We start from the raw sequence: 12,209 nt of genomic DNA on the forward strand, positions 1-12,209 counted from the left end.
GTCATCTGCATATAGGTGGCACCATACTCCAAAACTCTGGATCACCTCTCCCAGCGGTTTCATGTATATGTTAAACAGCATGGGGAACAGAATGGAATCCTGAGGAACTCCACAAGTCAACAGCCGGGGATTTGGACAGGAGTCCCCCTGCACCACTTTCTGGGAATAGCCCTCCAGGAAGAACCGGAGCCACTGTAAGACAGTGCCTCTCAGTCCCATCCCAGCAAGATGACCTAGAAGGTACCATGTTCAGTGGTATATAAACCCTCTCCTATGTAAAAATACACAATCAAAGTAATCCAAATAAATGCTCATCCAGCCTCTGTTTAAAAGCCTACATAGGTGGTCATACCAGTCACTATTAAATTTTGCATTACCACAGATAAATGGGTGATTTTTTTCTTATTAAATTACCATTTTTCACAATGAGAATATATCTCATTGATATATGAGAATATATCTCATTTAAATCTTTTAGATCTTCTATATTATTTTTAGCTTTGTGTGATGGAGTTATTTTAACATTGGCCAGAAGGTAAAGGCCATACTCACTAGATCCATCAATATTGGTAACTGTGAGAAAACAGGGAACTAAATCAATACTGTTAGCCTATGGGAAGAAATAGATTAAAGATGGGTGCACATGACAATACAGATGGATCCTACCTTCCAGAAACTTTGCATAGCATGGTCAGCAGTCAGAACTACTGGGAGCTAGAGAGCCACATTTACCCCCATTTCTAAGTTTGATCAATAAAGTGTTATGAGGCTGCTGTGTAATTTCCTTCAGCCATCTATCTTTTTGGATCATTTACTAAAACATGGAATTAGATCATTTCTGCTTTTAGAAATATTGATTCATGTGCTGTGTGGCATGTGCTTTAATTCCAGAGGCAGCCAAGATTATAAACTTCAATTAGTTCTCTTATTTCAGTTTACAGAGGGTCTAGGAGAATAATCAAGTCTTCTTGTTGTTATTGTTGTTGCTGCTGTTGTTATTATTTAATGAGGATGCATACATTGATGTGCTACATCATCCATAACTTCAGTACAGCTGATGATGATTGTTATTAAATCAGTTTTGCTAAGACAGAAATCTGTTCCCTGTACAGGAAATCTGACCTGATGCATGAGGTATACTGGCCTGGTGCATGAGGTGTTGTTTTGTTTTGCTTTCTGTATTGCCAGATGTTGTCTCTTAAGTTTCCCCTTTCTTCGTGGCAGGTTTAAGAGAAGCTACAGGCTCTGAAAGTGATGGCGGTGATTCCAGCAGTACAAAATCAGAAGGAGCTAATGGAGCAGCAACAATTCAACCCAAAAAAATTAAGGGAATTGGCTTTGGTGACATTTTCAAGGACAAACCTATAAAATTACGCCCCAGGTCAATAGAAGTAGATAATGATTTTCTGCCACTTGAAAAGGTACAGTATGTAACTTGATTCTTAATATATGTTTGGACCTTCTTGGTTTATCTCTTAAGTTTGGCTGTTGTATTTCATACTCTGTTGTGCCAAGGTTAAGAAAAGAAGTACTAGTTTAAAGATGTAATTGTGATCTCTGTGCCTCAGACAAATGGGTTTCGCACCTAATCAGGCATTCCATTCATAATGTTCTAGAGCTGAGAAGATTGGTAGGAACACCCTGTCCACCTTATATGCGTGTGCCAGCAAGTTACTCTCCCCTCACTTTCTAGAGCTGCTTCACATTAGATGTTTTCTTATTGGGCAGCTTTTTCTCTCTTTTTCTTGTATTTTTGTCTTCTGTTTCCTTGGCAGTTACGGTGGACAGCATAGACATCCAGTCTACCACGAGTCCCCTATGGGATGTCAGTCTACCAAGGGTCCCCTATGGGATAGCATAATGCTATTCCTTCTTAACGTCCTTGAGAACCTGAGGAATGTGTCATTGAAAATTTATTAGCCAGACTTCCCTCTACAGATCTGTCAGATGACACTCATTGCAGGGTGGAAGAACTCCCTTTTGATAGCCAAGGTTTATTTAATGCTAAATCTCATTAGTCTCTTGAGCATATTTATAATGTCATCTGACGACTACTCAGTTGGGGATCTCTGGCCACAGGCATATTTTTGGGTCATCATTGAAGTGCCAGTCCTCTCTTTTCTCTCATTCGACATCCTCACCCAGCTCTTTCCAACCTTCTTTTCAAGACTCTTCTACATATTAGAAAGATTATTTTAGACAACAAAAGTTTCAGCCTTCTACTTCCAAAAAGCCCTCTGCTTCTTTAAAGTCACACTTTTGATTTTTTTATTCAGAATGACTCCTTAGTTGATCTTAGTATCAAACAACCAAAGCCAGCTTCCATCTCACGGGTTCAGGTTATACCTTCATTATTCCACCTGGTGGATCATCAGTATTCTTATTTATCTGGAGTGCTCAAGTTTTTCACCTTTTGGCATATTTATACTCCTTCTGCAAGAGGTCAGTTGTAAGAGATCACTTCTTTACTCAAGAAGGGTGCAGTGAAGAAGATTCCGAATTGATGCAAAAAGGATGAATTCAAAGGGGGGGGGGGTGTCTTCACCCAATCTTGGATTTGTGAGGTATCAATTGTTACATAAGGTCTAGAAAATTCAAGATGAATTGTACTCAAGGTGTTTCGGGCATTCGAAAGGACTATTCAGAGGTAGTTCATACAGGTTACAACACACAATCCCATTGTCATCTGTTATATAAATGGAAAAGTACCCACTTGACACTACGTGACCCGTATTAAACCTGTGAGGGACAGTAGCTTGGAGGGCTAAGAAATGTGTAGTTAAGTGGGAGAAGGTAGGATATACTTGCCAAGTTACTCAGCTCTAGAACATCCTGAATATAGTCTCTGCACAGGAGAAAAAAAACATTTTTGTGAGGGCAGAGATGACCACTCAGAGAGCCACAGTTACAGGTAAGTAACTCATCATTATAATTGCTTAAAAGACAAATATATCATACTGGTGACTCATGTGATTCATTTCTGTGTGAATGTTTTGGCTGTGGCCTTGCTAACTATGGGTAAGAGATTAATCCTTCACTGTCTGCCTGAGGATTATGCTATTATCATAGAACTTGGTAACAGTTCTACCGTTTGCAAAAGCATATTTTATAGAAGTTATTTTGCCATGGTTTTTCTTTACTTATGTTGGGCTTACCTACAGTGGATACTTCTGATCTGTACCTATGTGCAGCCTCTCTTTCCAGTGTGTTCTTTGTATCCTGGCCATTTCAAATTATGTCATATGTTATAAAGTATAGCATGTCTTGCTGCTCAGGGTTATTATGGTATTTACTAGCATCAGTAATCCATTGCCAAATAGAATTCTATGAAACCTGTGGTATCTTATTGTGCAAAATAAACTTACCTGAAAAGTAATCAAGTATCAGGTATAGCAATTGTGGCAGACAAGAAGTAGGGGGTGTTTTGGGGGGCAACGATATGAAGAAAGAAAATTAACTTAACCAAACATCATGAAAACTGTAGAGGAGGGTGCCTTTACTTGTTTGGGGCACAATCATACAAAGAAAGGAAATTAACTTAACTAAACATGATGGAAATTGTGTCCTGCTATTTAGAAAGCAAACGTTTTGTAATACTGGGAGAATTTACAAAGGGATAAGTAAATTAAATTATAACTACAATAGAGGCATTACTGTGAGCTTGATCTAACATGTTGTTCCCTTTGCTGCAGAATGTCTCCTCCATTTTTGTTTCCTGTAGGCCCAAATTGATCCATGCATCCATTGGGTAAATAACATGTGATTTATTAAGAAGTCGTTTGCACTCCTTGGTTTATGTGTCACTAAATCTGAAGGGCTGAGAATCATGCAAGCCCCCACCTTATTGGCTTTTAAGAAAGATCTAAAAACATGGCTTTTTCGATGTGCCTTCGGGGAGTAAATGTTATATACCTTTTTGATTACTCCCCTTGGATTTTATCCTTTGGACTGTTTGGACTGTTCCATCTTATACCCCTGTTCTCTTTATTTATATGCCTCTCTCTCCCGAGTTTTTAATTAAATGTTCATGTGGCCCGCCCTGTCTGCTCTGATTTGTGTTGTAATGTATATGATTATTTTTGTACTATTATATTGTGTTATGATATATTGTTTTATTTTGTTATATTGTATGGTGTCTGGGCATGGCCCCATGTAAGCCGCCCCGAGTCCCCATCGGGGAGATGGTGGCGGGTTATAAATAAAGTTTTATTATTATTATTATTATTATTATTATTATTATTATTATTATTATTATGTGCCACCCATCTCAGATGTTAGTGAATTGCAATGCACTCCACTCCTAATCAGCATAGTTAGTAGAGGTGAATCCTTGGAGTTAATATTTATGTGAAGGGATTCTTTCCGCTGCCATGTAGGATCATTTTAGTACTCTAAAACTAAAAAATAACATGTGAAGTAGTTCAGCAGCAAAGTAGGTGTAGTCTAAGAGGACTTGCTCCTAAATTCTTCATCCTATTCTTCAGTTTCCACTGACAGTCAGCACAAGTGATATATAATCATCTCAGTTAGTTGCTGTGGGAAATCTATATGAGGTCATTTGTCTGGTTAGATAATTGGTAACCAATTCAATATTATGCATCACCCATTTTATATTTTAATACAGTGTGCTCTTATTATAAAAGCTCATTACATTTATATTTGAATACCATAGAATTGCTCTTAAGAACCTAAAAATTGATTTTTTTTTAAAAAAAATGATAGATTACTTACAATCGAAGGGGCTGACCTAAAATATGGTTCGCAGGCATGCTTGATCTATGACAAAATGAAATTGGACCCTAATTTTAAGAAACATCAAATAAGAAATTCATTGATGAGAGTATGGAATAAATGCAAAGGATTCTTATATACTAGCATGGACAAAACCACAACTGTAGACATTTCCACAGCTAAGAACACCTAGATGAGAATATCTATCCTACAAGCAATTATTAGAAAAAGAAACGTTGCAGGAATTGAAAACAATACAAGAGCTGCAAAAAAGAATATCCAACAATAACATGGTTTCATTATAATCAACAGTGGAACTCTGCCTCGGAGTGTGGTGGAAGCTCCTTCCTTGGAAACTTTCAAACAGAGGCTAGATTTCCATCTGTCAGGGATACTTTGATTGTGCATTTCCTACATGGCAGTGGGTTGGACTAGATGCCCCATATGATGTCTTCCAACTCTATGATTCTGTGATTCAACTTCAACAGAGACAAAAAAAAGGGTGGTATACAAGAATCGGAGAATCAATGGAACCAGTTTACCCCAGACAAAAACTAAACAGATTGGGAAGCTGTATCAATTTATTTTGAAAGACTATACAGTTGATTAACAACTAAAGGATGCTGTGATCCAGTGGGCCAAAAAATAGGTTGAGTAATACATTTAGAAGAATTGGAAGAACTCTGGAAAAAGCGACTAAAATTTACAAGAAACGACATTGTCAAAGATCTTTTTTCAAAATTATATAGAGATGGTATATAACTCCAGAAAAACTTTCAAAGGTACAAAAATATTCCAACATATGTTGGAAATGTCAACAAATGACTGGAACTTTTTACCACATGTGGTGGACTTGCCCAAAAGCTAAGGAATTCTGGATAAAGATTCACAGAGACATGGAGAGTATTCTAAAACACAAAATTCCATTAAAACCAGAACTCTTCCTACTGGGATTAATGGACAATCAAATAGTAAAACATCAAGAAAGATTTTTTTTCTCTATATGACAACATCAGCAAGAATCGAATATGCAAAACTATGGAAACAACAAAATATACCAACATCAGAAGAGTGGATTACAAAAGTTTTTGAAATGGCCAAAATTTAGCTTTAGCGCTACAACAAACTAATACACATAAGCTTCAAGAAGAATGGAAACTCTTTATTGAATTCATGGGAAACCAGAGGAAGATGACCACAGTGGGATTTGTGGACTAAAATAACACAAATGGTATATAGAGATACCACATTCTATATTTAAGAGAGACTAGAGGCCTTAGATAATTGATTTAATAGTACTTTCTAATTTGAACAGAAATGATTGTAAGCCTTGTTATTTAGATATTTTAAAGGACATACAGTTATATAAATACATAACATTTCTGAAGTGTTAAAAAAGAGATGAACATATGACAATGTAACATAGTGAATTCTCATGTATAGAATACTAATTTAGTAACAAAGGGACTTGATTTTCATGGATTTATAGGGCAACAACGAAAACTAGAACAATATATCCAAAGAACTGGAAAAGAATATTGAAAGAGTACTGGATATGAGAAGATGTGACAAGTTTTGCCATTGTATGACAAAAAGGATGTTTCTGTTTTGCTGCAGAGGACATTTGGAACTTTTAGATGATGTGTATAATAATACTTGTATGGAAGATATGGATGTAACAACTAAAACAAACAAGCACACACACACACCTTTTATCTCCCCAAACTCCTCCTCCTCCTTCGATGATACAGCAGATCTTTATATAACTCTAATCTACTTAGAGTGGCGAAGTGCGTTAAAGCGCTGAGCTGCTGAACTTGCAGACCGAAAGGTCCCAGGTTCGAACCCCGGGAGCAGCGTGAGCGGCCGCTGTTAGCTCCAGCTCCTGCCAACCTAGCAGTTCGAAAACATGCCAATGTGAGTAGATCAATAGGTACCACTCCAGCGGGAAGGTAACGGCACTCCATGCAGTCATGCCGGCCACATGACCTTGGAGGTGTCTACAGACAACTGCAGCTCTTTGACTTAGAAAAGGAGATGCGCACCAACCCCCCCCCCCCCCCCCCCGAGTCAGACATGACTGGACTTAACGTCAGGGGAAACCTTTACCTTTTAATCTACTTACCAGAGCTCCACAACTCCCACCCCCTTTTTGTTCTTATCTTTTATTTGTGAACAATATTATATGTTTCTATTTTTATTCTTTAAGGTATAATAATAAAAACTATTACTAAAAAGAACCTAGAAAATGGCTAGAGAAGTGTTCACTTTAGCTTCCAGCACTAATCCATGATCAGCTTCAGCTGGACGTTTTGGAGGAAGTTCAGTAACACTTCTCTTAGCATTTTCTAAATCCTCCAGAGTGATTCTTTGATATTCTTCCACCAGAAACCCAAGGCATGATGAAACTGTATTACACAAAGGGCTCTGGAATGGATCCCTCATGTAATATGTGGGGTCACTATATTATTAGTCTATAAACTAGATTCATCGTTTTAGCTGTTGAGGTCTTGCACATAGAGCTTTTGCACTAGAAACACAATAATTTGCATTGCCAATTACATCTGTTCAGTCTGAGTAACTATTCAGGTCAGTCAAGTTTTAACCCCTCCTAGTTAGTTACAATAGTGCTGGTTTTCAATTTTAAAATGCATATTCTACTTAAAGTATTCTTTATCTTAAAAAAGAAATTAAATTAAATTATGTAGGTTGATAATCACAAACTTCCATTGATAGTTTGTAGGCAAAGTGTGCTTAATCCAATTACTGTGTGGGATGAGATTAAAAACATGCTGCAGAGAGTTTTATGTATGGTGAATTTTTAAGCAGTTACCCTGTGGGTGTACTGAAAATCTGTTCATAAGGTTTTACATATATGCATATATAGGTTTCAGCAGCCTGATTAAAATATATACACAAAGATATTGTGCTACATTTGAGACAACAAAAATGCATATTTTCATGTGGGCAGTAATTACAGCACCAAGTCGATTCCCAGCTCACTGAAATGCATCCATAAAACGAACTGTGGATGCCCCCACTCCCTAATAATAAGGGAGAAAACCCTTCCCTTTTCCCTACCATACCCTCTGGAAAAAATAGTTGGAAATGACTAATAAAAAATACACACACACACACACACACACACACACACACAACTAAGGGGGAAAACCTTTTGTTGTTGCCAATTTCCTGTATGTCTCCTCTTTTTAGTTACTCACATGCTTTTACAAGGAGGGGGATCAGTGGAGAGGAGTAAGACAATCCACTAAAATTACCTCCTGTCATGCCTCCAGTGGGAGTTCGACTCAGTGCTAGTTGTAATTCGTGATATCCAACAGAGAAAAAATGCCCATTCTGTCTTCTGATTTCTTTAAAACCAAATATGATTATAATCAGGTGAATGTAATCAAGTGTTCATCAGTTGCTTTTTGACTTTTTTCATAATTTGCTTCAGTTGTTAATTGTCAATTTTAGTTCATCACATGCCTTCCTTCTGTTAAAATGGTAACAATTTAATCAGCATTTCCACTCTGGATTTGGTTTGAAAGTTGTTAGTTTAGGGATTTCACAAGGTGTTAGTTTTAATGTCTGTAAGAAATATTCTATGTGTATATGTGTGTGTATTTTTAAAAAGTTGATTTTCCTATTTTAAAACTGAAATGACGTAAATGTCTGCATGTTGTAGAACTCAGGGGTATCCAATTTCTGATGATCTAGGTTGTTTCATCTTCCCTATGTCCACTGATGTACTGTCCTGGAAAAAAAAATATAAACCCCTGTGATGGGAATAAGGGGACTTATCATACTCCTCAATGCCAAACCATACATTGCTAAGAGTATGATTTGCCAATCTTTTTAAATGTGTGCTTGCTGTTGCTCTCTCTCTGTCCTCTTTCCTCCCTCTCTTACTCTTTGCCCTAAATCAGTATAATGTAAATTACTTAAACAGCAACTCACTTCTGGACTGTAGTTTGCATTTAGATTTTTCTATTTGAGCTGGGGGCAAAGTCAGAGCGCTTCATGGGTAAAGGAAACACTTGGCCAAATGCCCACTTTGCCAACCTTTATTGCAGATAGATTACAGGATTTATTATTATTATTATTATTATTATTATATAATCATCATAGAATGTTATAGATGCCTTTGAGGGAGCAGAGGGAGCAGTGAGATCTTGCACATAACTGATTTTGTACGAATGCACTCACTGGCTAACATTTTGCTTTGTGTATTTAATTGGTTCATGAGCAACTCCCAAACCATTTTTTTCTGAATATGTACTAAGATGAAAATTAAATTGTAGAATAATAGTATTAATTAGTTTTACAGGAATTGAAAGTCAGATTACATGGGAAAATACTGTACTTTTAGGGAGTATTTAGCTGATTATTGGAACAAATGTATCACTTTATACTTTACTTTTTAATATAAAACCGAAAATACAGAAATAAAACATGATGACCTAAAATAATAAATACCATATGAAAGAATACATTTTGGAAAGCTTCAGCAGAAATGAAGCATTCCTTCTTTCCTTACTCTAGGGCCAACTAGAACAGAGTATGGGCATGGAATTAATGCTTGAGCTGATATAGGAAACATACATGTATCATTCTATTCTAAATAAGCTTTAATATTGTTGGGTATATTCAATTGCAATTTTTACTGGCTCTTCAAGAAGCTAACTTCTGCCGAGTAGTGTTGAACTCACGGTCTCTTAAAATAATGAGTTGAGTGTTGTTTTTGTAAGTAGAGCTGGATATTAACTTGTCAAGTAAATTGAGCTACAGAAACAATAGCCTCAACTATATAGGCAGTCCCCAAGTTATGAACAAGATGGGGTCTGTAGGTTTGTTCTTAAGTTGAATTTGTATGAAAGTCAGAACAGGCACATTTTGTAACTTCAGCCACATATATCATACACATATATACACGAGAGATTTGGATAGCATAGGGAAGGGTTAACACCCCTCTGATGTTTGTTTTGCTCTCTGTGCCCTTGTTCAGAAGATTTCACCTCACCTTATGTCCCTGTGATAATTGGATTTTGAAAAGAAAAAAAAATGACCTGTGGAAAGAAGGATTGTGATAAAGCTGCAGTGGAGACACTTTTTCCCCATAATAACTCGTTCAGGAGTGAATTTCCCTTCCTAGAGGTAGATTTCCTGTTGTGTCACCCTCATTCTTTTTTAAATTCATTTTTATTGAAGATAAAATAATAAAGAGAAAGAGAGAAAAAATAATAGTAGGTGCTGTCTTTCTTTTTACAATGAAAGTGGTGGAACAATTCAGTAGGAATAAGAGCAAAAGGAGAAAGCAACAAAAAAGAAATGAAAAAAAAACGGGGGGAAAGAGGGGGGAATACATTTTTTTTGTCTTCTTTATATAAAACTAGTTATACCAAAAAAGGGTGGGTGGAGAAAGGTGGTGGGGGAGAAGGGAAAGAACGAGAGGAATGAAATGAACAAGGGTAGTTGCTGACTTCTAATCTCTTCCTCCTGGGATAGATCTTTGTATAATCTTCCTCTTTTACATAGTCGTCTCTTATCAAATGAACATTTTACTATTGTCTGAGTTTATATAGTCTTTCAAACATGTCCAATCCGTTTTATTAATTGAAGTGACTTGATAAGTTTTCAGATGGTATGTTATCCATGTTCATAATATCCATAATTTTTATAATCCAATCTTCCATGCTGGGTGTTTCTTTATTTTTTCCATTTTTTGCATATTCTATTCTAGCTGCTGTTGTAAAATATGTGAATAATTTATCTTGGTTTTTTTATTAAATGTTAAATCTGTATACCTAATAAAAAGTATTCTGGTTTCATTGGAAAATTCAATTTTAGATTTTTTTTTATTCTTTTGTGTATATTTTTCCAAAACTTATTTACTTCTATGCATGTCCACCACGTACGGTAAAAAGTACCTATATGTTTTTCACATTTCCAACAGTTCGGTTGTATATTCTTATAACATTTCACCAATTTATCTACTTCCTTCAATACCCCAGAGAAGGGTTTATGCCATCAGAGACACTGAGAGAGACTGACAGAACATTTACTAAGCTACCCTCTGAGATGTGATGTGATAGGCAGCATTCATTGAATCTTAGAATTTCAAGAAATCTGTTGAGATCTTCTGAGTGCAAATAAAACCAATTCAATAAATTACTTTATGGATCCAAGAATTTGGATGGAAAAGATAATAAAATTGCATTTTTTCTTAAATGGTTTTAAGGTTTGCTATGGTATGTGATTAACAGAACTGTAGTAAAAAGACATGAGTTTTTGTTTTGATGACCTTTCGGGTTTCTAAAACAATAATAAAAAGTGCACTCTGTGCTTCGTTTTTCTCAATATGCTTAAGGGCTGCTGCTGCTTAGAGTGTATCTGATTTTTAAACACCACTATACACAACATATTAGATATGTCTCCTCTCTAATATTTTAAGAAAAAGATCAATAAGTTTACAATGAATTAGATATGTGTCATCTGTTATATCTCAAGAAACATCAATAAAATCAATTTTGATACAGAAGAAATTACAAGAAAAGCATAACTTAAAATTGGTCTTGGAAACTGTACAGATATTCTCAATAAGAGGTCTGTTTTCTGTTTACAGCATATCTATACAAACACAGTCCTTCTAAGATAGATGATGAAAAGTCTTGGAAAGCAAACTACTTTTTTAAGCATTTCCTTTTCTAAGAAATCACATTACCATCTTGGGAAAAACTCATTTTCCAAACCACTGCATTAAAAAAAAATTAAAACCAAACAGACAATGAATAAATACAGTAGCTGATTTCTTACAAGGAAACATGGAATAGTTATCAGAACAACCATAATGAATACCTTTTGCAACATTAACTTTTTAACTGCCTAAAGTAAAACAGAGAGTACTGCTTTCCCCCTCAGGATGGTATCTTTATGAACAACAAAAAAATCCTATGGCAATTTGGATTAACAAATGCATTACAGCACACACCTTTGAGAACCATAGCCGCCTACATCAGGTACATTCTATTATTCTGTACTACAGGTCTATATACGTCTTCAAAGAAGAATTGGGTTCTAAGTTGTGAGGTCAGAATTAATTAAAATGCTGAAAAGTGCAAACAGCGACAATTATTTTATTAACAGATTACTCATTTGCAAACTTGACTAAATTGGATTGTTAGGGTTGGGGACAAAATTTGCCATAAACTGATCATTTATAGTATATCCTCCAAGATTCGAAATGAAATAAATAACAAGAGGTGCTAAACTCTAACCCTGTCACTGGAATAACCTCACCCTTGATGCATATGCATTATATGTGTTCATGATCTGTGTTCCATTTCACTATCCTTGAAAAGATTGCTTATTTGCCATTCATATGAACTATACTTAACCAAGTTTGCAAACTGGGCAGACAAGTCTGATAGATGGCTGTAATGCCTTGGGGCTTGTAACTAATTTCTGGGTGGATCTGA

General features: G+C 36.0%; 1 protein-coding gene across 4 annotated transcripts in view; it reads left to right on the plus strand.

Moving 5' to 3' along the window:
- sh3kbp1 (SH3 domain containing kinase binding protein 1) overlaps positions 1-12,209 on the plus strand; it is a 241,000-nt gene that overhangs the window by 153,528 nt on the left and 75,263 nt on the right. For all 4 annotated transcript variants that reach the window (XR_010004972.1, XM_062977243.1, XM_062977245.1 and 1 more), the window contains one exon: positions 1,225-1,421. Coding sequence is in view for 3 of the 4 variants with exons in the window: in XM_062977243.1 (XP_062833313.1) it covers positions 1,225-1,421 (197 nt within the window). In the remaining variant the exon portion in view is untranslated. The remainder of the gene's footprint in view (positions 1-1,224; positions 1,422-12,209) is intronic.

Source organism: Anolis carolinensis, chromosome 3, assembly GCF_035594765.1.
Source record: "Anolis carolinensis isolate JA03-04 chromosome 3, rAnoCar3.1.pri, whole genome shotgun sequence".
NCBI lineage: Eukaryota > Metazoa > Chordata > Lepidosauria > Squamata > Dactyloidae > Anolis > Anolis carolinensis.